This window comes from Cajanus cajan, chromosome 6 (genome assembly GCF_000230855.2).
Source record: "Cajanus cajan strain Asha chromosome 6, NIPB_CcT2T_4, whole genome shotgun sequence".
In the NCBI taxonomy this organism is placed as follows: Eukaryota; Viridiplantae; Streptophyta; class Magnoliopsida; order Fabales; family Fabaceae; genus Cajanus; species Cajanus cajan.
The window spans coordinates 15,212,495-15,230,637 of NC_138522.1; the positions used below are offsets into that span (position 1 = coordinate 15,212,495).

Consider the following 18,143-nt stretch of genomic DNA (forward strand, 5'->3'; position numbering starts at 1 on the left):
TCAATGGCACATTCAACGGTATCCAGATGATTTTCCACCACAGTGAGATCTTTCTTATTCCTTATTTTACTCTGATGCTTAGGGACAAGCATTCCTTTCTGTTGTGGGTTGGTTGCATATTCATGCATTTTATAATTTTGTCAAAATAATCTATCATGCATTCATTAGCTCTTTGCTTCGGGACAAGCAAATCTTTAAGTTTGGGGTTAGGAGGATGTACGCATTTCATTCATTCATGCAAAGTAAAAAAAAAAAAAAAAAAAAAAAAAAAATCATGCATATATACATATTCAGTTAATCCCAGCTTGAATTTGTGTTTGAAAAGTAAATATTTTTAATGAAATTGTTCGTCTTTGAAAACACTGAATGTGATGAATTGAATCTTGAAGTCTCAGAACAAAAGGTTGAAAAATTAGCTGGTTTTGTGGCTAGCACTTGGTTCTTAGTATTGAGACTTGAAATGATCGAGAATTATAAAAATAGTCTCTTGAAGATAAATTCTTTTTAATTCGTGCTTAAAAGCTTTTGGGGGGTAATAAAAAAAAAAAAAAAAAAAAAAAAAAAAAAAAAAAATCACCTAGCACCCCTTTGAGGTCATAGGTTAGAGGGAGAATATTCTTAACCTTAGAAAACTAAGGGAACTAATTAGCTACTGGGGAATTGTTTAGTAAAATAGCTAGACCCCCTTTGAGGCTACGTGTTCTTGAAATTATCATCCTCTCTACACTGATTGGCTACTGGGGAAATGTTTTAGGTGAGACAAAAACAAAAATAAAAATATTACCCCTATTTGTGTCACAAGCATTGAAAAATTATTTCTGTTAAATTATCTTCGTTTGACTAATGAGCTTTACAAGATTTGACATCATGAAACTCTTAGAAACTAAGAGTTGGCGCTAGTAATGAAAGATTAAGATTCTAATTGGACCTTGTGAGACTAAGAGTGAAGATTTTAAATGCTCAGTTAATTCTTGATGATTCTTTTTTTTCAAAGTGCTAATTATTGTTTGAGGACAAACAAAAGTTCAAGTTTGGGGTTATTTGATGTTGTGTATTTTACTCGTATTTTAGCACTTTAATTCACAAGAATTCATAGCATAATCATGCATATCTTTCATGTTTTTAATAAATTTTTATATCATTTTCCTATTTTATGCTTTTCTTGGTATGTGTTGTGTTTTCTCTGAGCAGGATCAAGATTTAAGAATTAAAGAGGAAATGCTGAGCTACAGGGAAAATCACGGCCGTGATTCTAAATCACGCCCGTGATTCACCAGAGAAAATCACGGCCGTGACTCCCAATCACACCCGTGAACGCCACTGACCCTTCATAGATGTGCTCCAGAGAAGATCACGGTCGTGATTCTCAGTCACGGCCGTGATTCACTTCGCGTCGATTTGGTGAATGAATGTGCTCCAGAGAAGATCACGGTCGTGATTCTCAGTCACGGCCGTGATTCACTTCGCGTCCCAGCTTTTTAAGTTTTATGTTTTATTTTTATTTTTGTAATTTTTATCTTGGTAGTTTTACCTTTTTACCCTTTTAGGTTATAAATTAGATGAGGTTAGCCTAGAACAGGACTTTTGGGTTTCGGAGACAGTTTTATTTAGTTTTTGACACTTGGAGAAGGTTGGGCGCCTGTGCCATCGACTCTAAGGTTTGCTTTTCTTTTATTCTTCTTTTCCTGGAGAACTACTATGAACTCCTGTGAGTAGTTTCCCTTTTTCTGGGATCAGGGCTTAGCCTCTGAGAACCTCTATATTAATGCATTATTCAGTTTCTTAATTTTATTCCAATTCTTGATTTGTTCTTTTATATTTTATATATGAACTTTAACATTATTGTTTTCATAATAACATTAATTAAGGATGAACTGAGAGGAGAACTTGATTATAATTATGATAAACAATTAATCTTAATTTTCATAATCATAGATAATTAGGGATGAACTGAGAGGAGAACCTAATTATCGGAACCTAAAGGAACAGACTTGAGTGTTAAATCACGAGAGTTGATTTAAGCTTTCGAGGAGCAATAGATTAACAAATATCTTAATGGGTTTAATTGAACGTAATTACCACGAGAGTAGGGATTAATTTTAATTAAACACGTCCTCGTAGCCTGAGAAGGTGCAAGGATTAAATTAGGTTAAGACTACCTTCAAGATGGAATAGAATTAATTAATGAAAATAATAATTCAATATTGTTGGAACTCTTTGTGCGAACCCTAGATTCCCGGAAATCTCCTTATCTTATCTTAAAGTTTTATCTTATTCATTAATTGCATTACTATCTCTTTTACCAGCGAATCTGATCTTATCATCTCAAAACAAACATTCTATCTGTTTTAAAATTCAAATTAAAATACTAGTAATTCTAGGTCAAACACGTAGTCCCTGTGATTCGATATTTATTACTTGACGACAACCGTACACTTGCGGTTTTTCCACACATCACCAAGGTAGGCTTATGTGTTTAGGCTTTGTTTGATTAAACACTTATGAAGTTAAGAAAATCTTTGTTTATTGACGTTGTGATTTGACAACTTAGATAACTTCCCTTGAACCTTTCTTTTTGAATTCGGCTCGTGGTACCATCATGGATTTATTTTTGTTTTTTGATTTGTCCTTATTTTTGCCTAAAACACCCTTTTGTGGCGTTTTAGCGGACCTTTGTTTTTGTTTATTTTTGTAACCCTAACTTTTGCCTAGGTCACCCTTTCGTGGGATTCCTAGCGGGTCTTTTGCTCTTATTTTTGCGCATTCCCCTTTTTGAGTTTCCTGCCGAGCTTCTTTTATTTTGAAAGATTTCTTTTTACCCATGATGGCACTTGTCAAGGCCAAGGGAAGGTGCTCCAAATTGTCACACACACCTCCACATAAAAATGATGTGGGTTTATTATTATTAAGATGATTTTAACCTCATTCATGTTTATTCAAACAGGGTTAAAAATAATGTGGTTTAGAATTTTATTATAAGCAAGAAAAGAAGCAATGAAGAATGATTTTATGATAATCATAGCGGAAACATGTGTCCTTATTTCATCACTGATATGGGTCCCAATATTGACCTCTTTTATCGCTCGGCCCTGCCCCAAATTCACAGTCTCCAATTTCTCTTGACACGGTCGGAGTAGACGAGCTTCTTGATCTAGCAGTCTTTGCAGATCCGGAGAGATGGTCTCCTCATCACTGTCCAACTCAACCCATTCACCTTCGGATCCCGGTCAGAGCGAACAATTATAGACATAATTATTTTATTGGTTCTGTTTAGGTTTAGAATTATTAATGGGGAAAGAGAGAAAAGAACAAAAGAGAGAGTAATGTGCGAAAAATGCCTCTTTATTGATATGTATTAAAACTGTACAAAAACCCTTATTTATATGAAAGGTCCTCATGATCTCGGGTACTGATCATGAGTCCCAAAAAGAAAAAGAAAATTAAGGAGGGGCCCTATCGTGGCTTGTTCTTCTCTCTAATCCTGCTTTGGCCGAGGATTCTTGCTCGCGTCGGGCGCTGTTGAATCAAAAGTGATCCACCCAGCATCGATAAGGTTTTGGACCTTATATTTGAGAGCTCTACAGTTCTCCGTTGAATGCCCCGATGCCCCCGAATGGTATAGACATTTGTCTTGCGGTTTGTACCAATAGGGATGAGGTGGATCAATCTTCTTTAGTGGAACGTAAGCTAGGAGACGTGCTTCCACTAGCTTTGGCAGGAGGTCGCTATATGTGGTCGGAAGTTTATCAAACTTCTTCACAGAGTTGTATTGCGACTTTCCTGACTTCGAAGTGGAGGAAGACGAGGAAATGGTTATGACGCTGACTCCTCTCTTCTTCTTCTTCTCAAAGGTCTTCTTAGCTTTAAATGATTGGGAAGGCTTAGCTAGCTTCCCACTTTTCAGCTCTTGTTCCACTTTTCCTCCAACATGGTGGGACTCATGGTCACTGTGCTCAGCCCCGTGTATGTTGTGGTGACGCATGAGTTCCATCATTTGCGCCATTTGCTCCTTGAGCTGTGAGAGTTCGGCTGTAAGCTTCTTATTTTGGTCCTCCAGTGCTTCCATCTTCTTGATTTTCTGCGCGCGTGTGAGGACAGAGAGATGACCAGCCACTTTCTAAAATGAATATTTTAATTAGTTTATTTATGGGATGAATACGCTCTTGACATGAGCTTGATAACCCTCCATTTTTAAGGCGCTGCCTTTTTAAAACAGAGTGTTACTACCCTCCTTGACTTATGATCTCTCCTCAACGGAGAAACTCGATAATTATGGGTCTCTTTTACTCATGTCAAGAGGTATTGGTGAACCTAAAATGCATGGTTTATGAGGATGCATGATGTCTTATTGGTAATGATGCACATGCTCCTCACTTTTATTATATTTTCGCACATGGTCTTTCCTCTCATGTCATGGTTTTTTTCATGCATGGGGATTTATTCTTAGACCTTATCACGAGGTTATTTGTTAATGCACAAACAATTGCACATAAGCATTTACACAAACAATTCACTCATCCACGAACAGTCACGAGCGAATCACGAGGTAGGGGTTTCCTGCAGAAAGGTGCATATTCAAGGTGGTTCTAACTGTTCTCACCGGTCTGAGGCCCCCAAGGTGCCCCCATTATAGGGACCCAATTCCTCTCGTCGTAAGTCGATGGAAAGCTCCAACGCACTGTCGGACTCAAGTTCATGGTTATCACCTTGAGTGATGCTTTCCGACAACGGTCTACGGGCACCTATAGACCCATTCGACAACCGGCCGTACTAACATCCACTCCCTATGGCTTACCACTCATGCCCCCGGGTATAGAGGGAACTGTTGTGTGCAAAGGTTTGTGTGCAGTTTTTATTTCAAACATTTGCGAAAATTTAAACATACAACAGTTATTAAAGCCATATATATAAAACATATTATCATACAAACAAGGGGTAATAAAGTAATTTAACTATTTTTTGTTAAAAATAATCTGTCACTAAATGGGACTGACTCTCGAGGCTTCCCCAGCAGAGTCGCCATCTGTCGCCACCGGCCCGAAACGGGCTTTCGGCATTCGCGAAGGATGGTTGGACTCTTTTGTTTGTTTAAAAATATGGATTGCTAGAATGACTTATTCTCAAACTGAGACCTCGTCAAACAAGCAATTTTATTAAAAGGCTCACTAATCCATGTTAATCCCAAGCGGGACCCTCCATGGATTAGCGGTTTTCATAAAAAGGAAGGGTTCATGGAGTCGCCACCAATGTTTTACTCAAAACATTGGAAAAAGAAGTTTAAGGCAATCGATTCAAAAATCGACTTCGGCCATTACAACCAGAGTCGGGTAAGGGAGTCGGTTACGCGTGGGGAAGGTGTTAGCACCCCACAGCGCCCCTTTCGGGTTCCCTATGACAGATTATTTAAAAATAATAGTGCGAAATTACTAAATTACCCCTATTTATTCTAAGCAATTATAAATTAACTATCTACATGATGACAGTTTAAATATGTACACACAGAAAGCGGTAAAAGAAAGGACTTTAAAGATATAAACCTTTGAAGCGTGCTTTCTTATATATCTTGACAGAAATTGGGAAGCGTTTTGGCGTTCCCTCCCTCTACAAGACCGCTCGCTCCCTCCTATAAAATTTTAACTATGGAAATCCGGAGGATTTCCCTTCGACTAGGTTCGAGACTCAAGCAAATGGCTCGTGACTCAAAAACTTCGTCGGATCAACTCTCCGAGTGATTTCTAGGCAGAGCACTGCTCAAAAAAACCCAGAATACTCAAGAAGAGGGTTAAAACTCAGTGTGAAGGTGTGAAATGACGTCCCATTGACGTCATATTTATAGGGAAGAGGCTCAATACGGTTTCTGGGGGTCAATACGGTCCGTATTGAAGTTTTGAACTACAATACGGCCGTATTGAATTCAATACGGCCGTATTGAAGTTCAAAAACCTCAATACGGCCGTATTGAAGTTCAGTGCAGCCGTATTGAGTTCAATGCAGCCGTATTGAACTTCAATACGGCCGTATTGAGTTCAGTGCGGCCGTATTGTAGTTTAAAATGTTCAATACGGCCGTACTGAACTCTTGGGAGGCCGTATTGGGCTTCATTCCCTCCACTTTCTTATTTTTTGCTACTCTAAGACCTCTAAACCTACAGATAATCATCCTAGGGTCTTCCAGGGTCTTCCAGGAGTCCTTCCAGCTGACTTTCCTTTAGTCTTCGAGAGTCTTCAAGCTTTATTTCCGACCCGGACAATTTTAGGGGTCTACAAAGAAGTATCGGGTAGTGCACATAATTTCTACACCCTACCATCCCCAAACTAATGGGCAAGCAGAAATTTCAAACAGGGAGATCAAGAGAATCTTAGAGAAGATTGTCCAGCCCAATAGGAAAGATTGGAGCAATAGGCTAGAGGATGCTCTTTGGGCGCATAGGACTGCCTACAAGGCACCTATAGGGATGTCTCCTTATCGGGTTGTCTTTGGTAAGGCATGTCATTTACCTGTGGAGATAGAGCACCGAGCCTACTGGGCTGTGAAGACTTGCAACTTCTCTATTGATCAGGCTGGAGAGGAAAGGAAGTTGCAACTGAGTGAGCTTGATGCGATCCGCCTTGAAGCTTATGAGAACTCTAAGTTCTACAAGGAGAAAACCAAGAAGTTCCATGACCGATTGATAGCTAGGAAGGACTTTGTGGTTGGCCAGAAAGTTCTCTTGTACAATTCTCGGCTCGGACTCATGGGTGGTAAGTTACGTTCTAAGTGGATTGGACCTTTTGTTGTTACTAATGTTTTTCCTTATGGTACAGTTGAGATCAAAAGTGAATCCATAGACAAGAGCTTCAAAGTTAATGGGCACCGTCTGAAGCCCTTCCTCAGCAATCCATCCCTGTTGAATGTAGTTGAAAAGGAGATGTCTCTGCTCGACCCTGCTACTCTCCCACCATGACTTAGGGAGTTTTCTTTCCCCCTCTCCTTCTTTACTTTTATTGCACTTGTCCAGATTTATTGATTGTTCTGATTGCTCTGATCTTCTGTTTGGGCCACATTGGGACAATGTGTGATTTAAGTGTGGGGGGGAACTATTTTGGTTTGATTACATGCTTTTACGGTTTATTTTTTATTTTAGGTTTTATGTTTAGGTGTTCTGTACAGCTTTGCATGTTTCTCTGTGATTTTTGGGTTTTGATTGTTTGTAGGCACTTACTTCATTCTTGGATAGGAGTTTCTTGATACTATATGGTTTGAAATCCCAGTTTTTCTCTGCTTGGAAAGATGATTTTGAGGTTTGAGAGGTTGTTTTAATTGTGACAGATATACCCTGTCTGAGGATTTGAGCCACTCTCTGTTCTTACTTGTGTGTTATACCTCTTGATTGCTTGCACAGTTGCCTTGTCTTGACTCTGTTTGATACTTCTTGATTCACATGCATGTTTGGATATGATTAAGGCATTTTTATTCTGATAAGCCTCTGGCCAAATAAGCCTACCTTGATTTAACTCCTCTGATAACCCCTGTTGAGCCTATTTCCCCCTTCTTTGTTTGAAGCTCATTACAAGCCTTAAGCGAAAAACCATGATTACCTTAACCTTAGGGAGTTTTGGAGCTTTGGAATTGTTTTGGGAATAAGTTCTTGAATAAGTGTGGGGGTGTGTGTATGTTTCATTGGATGATGTATGTTGGCTAGTTGATTCCTTATGCTGTACACTTTTCTTCTCTGCATGTTATCTCATTTCAAATTTTCATGTGTACTGTTCACTATGTACTGTTCATGTTTAAAAAAAGTGAAAAAAATGAAAAAGAGAAGTTGTTTGAGGCAAGAGAAAGAGGATTCATCATCATAGAGGTCATTAGAGGTTTTTGGGTTTGTTTCTTGTGCGTATTCTTAACTTATTCCCCATTGCTCCTCTAGTTCCTCTGGTTTGTAGTTACTTATCCCATATATTATCCTCTACCCTGTCCTCGGCCTCATTACAACCCTGAAAAGACCTTTTGATCCTTATGTGCATGTTTGTTGGATGTTGATTTTAGAGGCTTGCCAAGTCTATCTGTTGCTTGTTTTCATGAGTGCTTTGAGAGTATAGAGTTGCCTAGACACTTGAGAGATACAGTGATACAGTGCATCTAGTGAGGCTCTGTTGCTTTTGATTCACCTCTTGAGCTGATTGATTGTTTTGCAATGTTTTGAAATGCTTGGATGATTTCCATAAGTATCTGGTTCCTCTGACTCTTTTTGTGTTGGATGATGTCTACTCATTTTCTTTTCCTAGGATTCATTGAGGATTGTGTAAATCTGTTTGTTTTCTTGTGTGTATTCTTGTTTTTCTTTCTTCATGTTGTGTCACTCTCTTTGTTGTCTTTGGAATTGTTCCTTGCTCTGCTTTTTGATTTTGCCCAGGAGTGCAAAAGGCTAAGTGTGGGGGAATTTGATGAGTCATTATTTTCCCTTACTTTCTTACCTTTCTGTACTTATTTTAATCTCTGATTTGTGCTTAATTGTTTATATTTTGTACTGTTTTCTATTTAGGTTTTAATTGGACCGGTAATTCATATTTTAATTAATTTGAATTTTCTGAGTCTAATTATTCCAAATTTCATTTTCAGGGCAGTTTAATAATTATCAGGGCTTGGAATTAATTTCTGGACTTCAAGTAGCGCTGCCACATCATCTGCCACATCATCTTCCACGTCATCTGCCATGTCACTACTGCACCATTTTCCACCTCAGCAGTCATTTTTAGTTTTTAGGCTATTTTATTGTTATTGGGTCAGACTTGTATTTTTTGGGGCCCAATCTCATTTTAGGTCATTTTTAGGTTTAGGTTAGGGCTGACTTGGCAGCCACTAGGGGAGGGGTCTGATGTGACCACGTGAACAGTAGCCCCCTTCATTATTCTGGACGTTTTAGCTTCTTCTTCTTTGAGTTTTTACGTTTTGGTCTCTGGAGGTGCAAAAACGTTTTGTTTTTCTTTCTCTGCTCAAAAACTCCATTGTTATTCACGTTTTGCTTCCTGTTCTGCTTCCTTTAAGTTTTACTGGTTGTAATGTGAGACTCCATTTACGTTTAAATACAGATTACTTTCGTTCTCATTCTCATTCTCTGCCTTGCAATTTTGTTTTCGTTCTTCTCCTTGCATTTTCGTTTCTGTACTGCATTTTGATTTAATGGAAGGCTAAAAACCACTGGGTTGGCTTCTTGTTGTGGATTGTAATCTCTGTTTGAGGTTGCGTATGTGTGTTCATCTCTATTCTGCTTGTTCTTCTCCAGTCAACCTCTGTATAAATGCCACAGTTGCTTAATCTGTGAAGAGGAGGTTGATGTTGTATACGTTTGCTTAATTTGTGTAGGGAAATCTTGAGTTAATCTTCGCTTAGTTGGTTAACTCGGATGGAACAAGGATTAAGTGGTTAATAGAGTAATCTTTTGAGAAACCAGGGATAAGAGAGTTATAATCCGAACAAGGAGCCAATCCATTTTACTTACTGTGTTATCTGCATTTATTGTGTTACAAACTAAATTTCTGAACCAAACCCCCCATTTTGTGTGTTTAAGCCTTTAACAGTAAAAGACGGTCCTTGGGAGACGACCTAGGAGTCACTTCCTAGTACTACATTTACTTGTATTTATTTGACCGGATACGGCTTTGATCAAAAGATAAGGGCAAAAATAGGAATAAATCTTATACTAATAAAAACTTAGGAGCTAAGGCCCAAAATTAGTCTCACTGCTCTTATCGTTTTCAAAACTAACCCATTCGTCTTGCCTCCTTCAATATATCACTTCTTGGTCTTATTGGCCTTAGTGTGATTCCATCACACCTGTTGCTGGAATAATTGGTTACACTTAATGATAATCGATTATTTTGAGTTAGCTTTCAAAAACTCAATTTTATACTTCAAAAATATTTCCAAGCATTTTAAATCATCATCACACTCACTCTCAGTCAATTTAGATTAAGAATAACTCCTGCACAAAGCATACACATGCAAAATAAACTAATCAAAATAATACAACACATAAGAACTCATGAGCTACTTCTATTACACATCATGATATTCATATCTTCCTTTCTTGCTGATTTGTGTCCTTGGTCAGCCTCAACTCCTTTGTTATCATCAAAACCCTCAGAATCCATCCTTTGTTATCATCAAAATTCTCAGACTCTAGGGCTAAGTTTATTCATTACCCTATGAATCTCAAAAATTAGGTGCTGATATGACCCTTTCCATTATAGTTGAAGCACGTGACATCTTTGTCAGAACATTCATAGCTAATGTGGCCACACCGTCCACACTTCTTGCATCGGTCCGTGGGAGTAGAAATAAACTCTCCAGCACTACCTGTATCACTAACAGTGCATCCTCTAGCATAGGATTTACTTCTACCAGCATGTGATTTGCTTATAAGAATTTTTGACAAAAATTGACAATCATAAAGATCATCAATAAAATTTTAAATATATATATATATATATATATAAGAGAAAGAGAGAGAGAGAGAGACAAGAGGAGGATGAATCAAATGACTCACAAAGTAACTCTTAGTAAAGTTACTCCACTCAATAACTCATGGTGTATGTTGAATTTCATCGATCCATCACAGCATAATATGATTCATGCTTCCAAGTTGAGCCTTAATCCTTACAATTTCATGATCAAGGTTACCAAACCGATCAAGAATGCCAGAATAATATGATTCATGCTTCCTTTTCATTTACATGATAGCATCTAACTTATTTATCATAATTTGTTCAAATAGAGAAAACACCTTAGGTTCTGATTGTTGCTCTTGTACCGGTTCAGGCTCCACTTGGGGTGGCAGTTCCTCATCATGAGATGGAACTCCATCTTCATCCGTTGCTAGTTCTGGTGTTGAAGGAACATCACCCTTGAATACCCATTTATCTTCTTGTTTTAGCATCCCCATATGATGCAAAGAAGATTTTTCAATCTTATTTGAGGCATGGAGAATTATCTTTTTCTCCCCTTGAAGATCTACTCCAGCCTTCTCAAATATTCTTGACAGCAATAAAGCATAGGGTATAGAACCATCTTCCTTTCTCCTAGCCTTCCAGATACAATCATTCACAACAGATATCCAGTCTATCTTTTCCTTTTTCTTAATTACATGCATTAACAAAATATCATCTCTAGACATCTGAGCATGATTCTGAAGCCTAGCTTTAAGCATCCAGATAATTATAAAAGAAATTAACCTAGAGTTTTTCTTCATACCTCCAGCTAGAAATTTGTTGTAATTTGTGGTCTCCGAATTTCTTTGACAATCCCTAAAAGTTCTCAGTTCTTCAAAGTCACCAAAATTGAAAGGTTGGGACTTCATACTTCCTGTTCCACTCAGCCCAGCCACTTCTTTCAAAGTTGGTCCATCAAGCTTTATGAGCTTTCCTTTCACGACTGATTGTATTATTCCTTCGTTGCTCGAGGTGAAACACAAAAATAGCCTAATAAGCTCCAGGTAATATGGACTTTCCAGTTCCAAGAACTTTCCAAGCTCTTGATGCTCCAAGAAAGGAGGAAAATTGAAACCTTTACTCTTGAACCACTCCAACTTCAAAGTCTTTGGAGGAATGATTCTCCTACCTGCATACCACTCAAAGTAGTAGTCTTGGGTTTCTTTGTTAGCAAACCATTTGGAGATCAGTTGCTCAACTCCTGTGGGCAGAGGTATTTTGCTCCCCCTGACTTCAAGCTTCTTGGTTCTCTTGGAAGATGAGGTCATTTTGTGCTTAAAGATGAGTTCTTGGTTTGGAGAATAGAAGATGAAGATGAATGCTTAGGGTTAGGGTTTGTGTGTTTGTCTTGAGAGAATGAATGGGTTTTATAGAAAATAAGAGGGTTAAGTGATTTTTGTTAAGTCAGACGAAGAAGAAAACAATTCCCAACAAGGTTTTGAATGAGACAAATATAATACATGTTGTTATTTCTACAAAGTGTGTTAGTGTTTCAGATATAAGTACAGGAAAGTTAAAGAATAGAGAATATGCATGAGTTACTGTCCATATCAGAACCAAGAGATAAGCCAAGCACTAGAGAAAGGCTGATCAAATAGAGGGAAATACATCAAACGAAGATACCCACAAACATAGACACGAAAGAAATAAAGAAAAAGGACATGAGCAACCAAGTTGAAGGGGAAAAGCTAACAACACGATCAAACGAAATCAAGTCCAACACAAGAAGGAAAATAATAAAGCCTCAAATGATACAAGACCATGGACGTGGGACAAAACTGAGTCCCAGCCAACCAGACGGAGACTCAAATAACACAGACGAAGATCAAGAATGTTGGATTACATCTGTAGAAATAATGAGACAAACTACCTGGCATCCATACTCTTTGAACAACACATGAAGACATCAAAATAGAAGAAGAAAGATAAGAAAAATGGATGAGTGCTTATCCACATATCAAAACTGCGTGTGTTAGAGAAAGTACACTTACTAGTCAGCAAAGGACAATGCCTCTATAGCTACAACACCAGGAAAGTATAGAGATATCTAGGTCATGATTAATGCCAGACATAAAAGCAAACAAACAATACAAAAAGACTCCATGAAACACAGATTCAGCAAGCAAAACATTTAATGCAAGATCAGATGCATTAAATGCAAGAATTAATGGAGCCTGTGCAAACTAAACAAGAGAATCAGATGATGGTTAGTCAAGCATCAAAATGAGGTCTGCTCATAGACGAAAGAACACTCAACAGACATCAGATGAGGACTACTACCAGAAAGAGACATTGGAGTATCAGAAGAAAAGCCAAAGCAAGATCAAACCTGGAACAAGGAAAGCGGTGTCAAACATTAGAAGAAGCCAGATGGATGTATGTCAAGAACAAGTGAAGAAATAGACCAAACGTTAGAAGAAAGATAAGAAGAAAGTCAATCATGCATCAGACAAGGACAACACAGACTAAGAGACACTCCAAAAATAATAATTGTCTACTCACACTATTGACCAGATCAAAGAAAAATCAAAGCATTAAACTTAGACGTTGAGACGAAAGTCAAGATTGAAGTGCACAGAACCAACAGACGAAGATGGAGACTGCCATGCAAGCAATTAAAGAATTACGTCTCGAGAAACAAGCCAAGACATCATCGATAACCACATAAAAGCTTTCAACGTAAAATGCATGATCTAAAGGAACAAAGAAAAAGAGAAGCACGCAAAAGTAGAACATACATGTGTCAAAAAAAGTGCGTTACTTTTTTAGAAAAGGACAATGGCTATATTACTGCATAACTAGAAAATGACAAATAATTTCTAGGTCCTAGATAAAGTCAAACACTACTGGCAACAAGACAAGAGAAGAATACACGCAATGTCTTAGAACAAGAAGCAACATTTAATGCAAGACCAAATGCATCAAATGAAAGGATCAAACTAGTTGTGAATGAATATATCTACTTCAACGGACACTTGCAATGGGCAAATCTTACAAGCCTATAAGTATGCAATAACATCAAACCGGAAGAGGCTGGCAAGAAGCAACGAAAGAATAGCTATAGGCATTACCCTAGGCTCTGAACATTAAGTACCAAAAGTAAAATTAAGCCCAAAAGAAAAATAGAGAAATTAGAGATCAATTCTTCATAGTCAAATCTACAATGTATCATTGTATTCGTCTTTGTAGTCTAAGGTGTTCCAAGTGTGTTTTAGGAAGGAAACCTTAGTGAGTGTTGTAACCTTATTTATCCTCTTTGTAAAGAGTAATCCACACACTCAGAATCTTTGTAGGACTAAGGTAGTGAAACCTTAGAGGGTGTAGATCATATATGTATCCTCTCTGTGAGAGTAACCCATACACTCAAACCAAACCTGCCTAGTTGATAGTTGTAAAGCCTGAAGAGGCTAGGTAAAGAATACTTGTAAAGTTCGGAGGGGCTTGTCAAAGAATACTCATTGCGAGCCTAAAGAGGTTGATTAAAGAGTACTAGTGCTAGTGAGTGAAGCTTGCGACCAGGAGTGGTCGAGAATACTTGGCCCAGGAGTGGTTCTGACCTAGAGGGTCCATAATACTCACTGATAGCAAGAAGTGGCTGATAAGAATATACTAGCGTTGGTGAGTGAAGCTGGCGGGCCAGGAGTGGTTAAGAATACTTGGGGAACTAGAAGTGGTTTAAGAATACTAGAGCTGGTGAGTGAAGCTAGCCAACCAAGAATGGTTGAGAATACTCATGACCAGGAGTGGCCATGATCGGGATGGTCTAGAATACTCATGGCCTGGTGAGGTCGAGAATAATTGGACCAGGAGTGGTTCTAACCTGGGTGGTCCATAATACTCATTACTAGCCTGAAGAGGCTGATAAGAAAATACTAGCATTGATGAATAAAGTCAATGGGCCAGTAGTGGTCGATAATGCTTATGTACTTAATTGCATATTTAGTGGAACCTTTCAGTTGAAGGAGACTGGACGTAGCTCAGTCTGAGTGAACCAGTATAAAATAACTTGCACTGCTAATTCATATTTCTTTTAGACGCATATCTTCATTACTAGTTAAACCTTTGTGAAAAACTTCGTCCACCTTGAATCTCTTATTGAAATTATTTTTTTTCAGACACAAATGCAAACTTTGTTTAATATATATATTTAATACAGTGAAGAGTTTTATCTACTGCTTATCTTTAAATGAAAATATCTTGAAGAGGAAAATGCAAGAACTTTAATCATAATTGTTATATGAAACATTTTCCTTTAGTAGACGATAAATCCTTCAGACAAAATGATATTGTATTAAGCAAATTCTGCATAACCGTCTGGTATCTAAAAGTGCATTGGACGTAGAACATTATTCTTGAGAAAATGGTTTAAAATTCCTTCTTACACACACACACATATTCAACCCCCCCTTCTATGTGCTTCATGACTAAATTCAATTGGTATCAAAGCTTGACCCCTTAGGTTGAGTATCTAACAATGCACAGGATATATCAATCCATGAAGGAACGAGGGACAATGAGAAGTCAGAAAAGCAAGGAGAACAAGACAGTCAGAATAGGTAAAGCAAGTATCATTTTTTTTTGTATGAACCAGTTACTACAAAAAAAATGAACATGTTAAACTTGCTAGCATATTAATATATATACTGTCTAACCCTTAAGCGTACGGAAGTAATTATGTCCATGAACTCCTCAGAATGCAGTAAGAAACCACTGCATCTGAAAATCGTAGTTTGATGCTACACCAAGGTAATTTTCATATGATCATCTAACTCTTGCATTGAGAAACTCTATTGATTGTACTCCGAATTGATAACAATCATCATCGAAAGGCATGTCTGTAATGTGTAATCAAGTATTCCCCATTATCAATACATATGCTCTTCAATCAATAGGTAGTAGGACTATCACTTGTGTATCTGTTGGAAAAGACGACTCCCTTATCTCCAATTAAATGTAGCCGCACATTACTCTGCACGAGGAAGACAAATAGGTGCCACGTAATACATGTATCAAAAATAATCATAAAATTCCAAGCTCTCTCTGGCTATAAAAACCCATAGGGCTCTTAGGATTCACAACACGACTCAATCTTTCACATACTTCATCTTCCAATCCTTTCTTCTGATGTTTCTTTTATATAAAAAAAACTCATTGTCTCAAAACAAGATCATCTCCTCTGTACACACATCAATCACACCCCGTTCTTACTCTTTTAAAGACTTGGTCTGTAACACATGTGGAAGCATCACCATAATATCAACCAGATGAAGGAAAGTGGGATACTCTGGTGTATCCATACTAGAAGTATCATCTACACGAACTTGGTGTTGTTGCACTACGTCTTCTCGAATGTTCCTCAAAGATTCCTGGAAGGAATGGTGTCTGGTGCACACACACCTTCTCAAAGCAAGTGTTCTACGTCAAAACAGATAGAAGAAGATGCAACCTAGAATGGATAGACAAGTGAAAATAGTTATTTCAAATTCGGTGCTGAAGAAGCACAAGAAGAATGAGGAGTGGGCTTTGGCGGAGAAGAAGGGAGAAGCAAGTTCATCTGCAAGAAAAACTCTCGTATGTTCCTGCTCCATAAAAATGACCTTCTGCCCTAGAAATCAAGCAGAAGTTCCCCTATCCTCTTCTTACTTTTATTTTTTTTTAAAAAGGCTTTCAGATAATCGATTATTTGTCTTTGTAAAATCAGTTTGAAAACCCTATCTGCACTAAATAATCAATTATTTTCAGAATAATCGATTATTCCAAAGATTAACTCTTTCTAACCTTCCTAGATAATCGATTATTTGCCAAATAATTGATTATTCTAAAGACTTCTAGAATTCAAATACTTCCCAGATAATCGATTATTTGTAGAATAATCGATTATTTGCCTCATCTTACTTAAAATAATCGATTAAATTTTACAATAATCGATTATTTTAGAAAAGTTTGGTTTCACTATTTTAAACCTTATAAAACTTTCCTCATCCATTTCAACTCTTAAAAACACTCTTTTATAAACCACACTTCAATGTTTTATACACATATCAATCAAGTTTTATTCAAGCAATCACACTCAAGTGCACATTCACAATCAATTCAAACAAGACTAATTGATAATTCAAATTTCAATTCTCAATTGATTAAATCTTTCTTTTAGTAGAGGTTTTGTAAATATATCAGCTAATTATTTATTTGTTTCAACAAACTCTACTATACAATCATTTTTTTGGACATGATCTCTTAAAAAATGATGTCTTATTTCTATATGCTTTGTCCTAGAGTGTAAGATTGGATTTTTTGTGAGATTGATTGCACTTGTGTTATCATATCTTAAAGGAATTTTGTTCAATTCAGTTCCATAATATTTTAGTTGTTGTTTCATCCAGAGGATTTGTGCACAACAGTTGCCAGCAGCTATGTATTCAGCCTCAATTGTACTTAAAGCAACACATGCTTGCTTTTTGTTATGCCATGAGACAAGTGCACTTCCAAGTAGGTGACAAGTACCACTTGTACTCTTCCTATCAAGTCTACACCCAGCATAGTCTGAATCTAAATATCCTATCAGACTTAGTGAGACTCCTTTTGGATACCATAGTCCTACATCTGTTGCTCCTCTTAGATATTTAAGAATTCTTTTAACAGATTTCAGATGAGACTTTTTTGGATTTTCCTTAAATATTGCACACAAGCACACAACAAACATTATATTAGGTCTACTAGCTGTCAAATATAAAAGTGATCCAATAATACCTCTGTATTTTGAGTTGTCAACAGTTGTCCTTTTCTCATCCAAGTCAAGATTGCATGAGTTTGATATTGGTGTTGCATCCTCCTTACACCCTTCCATACCAAACTTTTTTAATAGTTCATTGCAATACTTGCTTTGACTTATAAAGATTCCATCACTCATTTGCTTAATTTGTAACCCCAAGAAAAATGTAAGTTCTCCCATAATGGACATCTCAAATTCACCTTGCATGGTCTTAGCAAATTCTTTACATAGAGATAGATTAGTAGATCCAAAGACAATGTCATCCACATAGATTTGAACATACATTGTATCATTCTTAAATTTCTTCACAAACAATGTATTATCTACTTTACCTCTAACATAGTCATTCTCAATCAAAAACTTTCTCAGCCTATCATACCATGATCTTGAGCTTGTTTCAAACCATAAAGTGCCTTTTTTAGTTTGTACACATGATTTGGATATCTAAAATCAATAAAACCAGGTGGTTGCTCGACATAAACTTTTTCTTGTATGAAACCATTTAGAAAAGCACTCTTTACATCCATTTGGTATAGCTTGAAATTCATTATTGAAGCATAAGAAAGTAGTAATCTAATGGCTTTTATCCTTGCTACTGGGGCAAAAGTCTCATCATAATCAATTCCCTCTTCTTGATTATACCCTTTAGCCACTAACCTTGCCTTATTTCTTATAATGATTCCAGATTCATCAAGCTTATTCCTAAATACCCATTTAGTTCCAATAATTGGATAATCACTTGGTAATGACACTAAATCCCAAACTTCATTCCTTTCAAATTGGTTTAGTTCCTCTTGCGTAGACATTAACCAATGTTTATCATGTAGTGCTTCACCTACTGTTTTGGGTTCAACTTGTGAAACAAAAGCCATAGTGTTACAAATATTCTTGATGGATCTTCTAGT

At 37.2% G+C, this 18,143-nt stretch overlaps 1 protein-coding gene across 1 annotated transcript in view; it reads left to right on the forward strand.

Annotated features, from left to right (window-relative positions):
- LOC145958577 (uncharacterized) overlaps positions 1–6,943 on the forward strand; it is a 42,611-nt gene extending 35,668 nt beyond the window's left edge. The window contains exon 7 of the mRNA XM_083076083.1: positions 6,804–6,943. Coding sequence (XP_082932209.1) covers positions 6,804–6,943 — 140 coding nt within the window. The remainder of the gene's footprint in view (positions 1–6,803) is intronic.
- Positions 6,944–18,143: the final 11,200 nt, after the last annotated feature.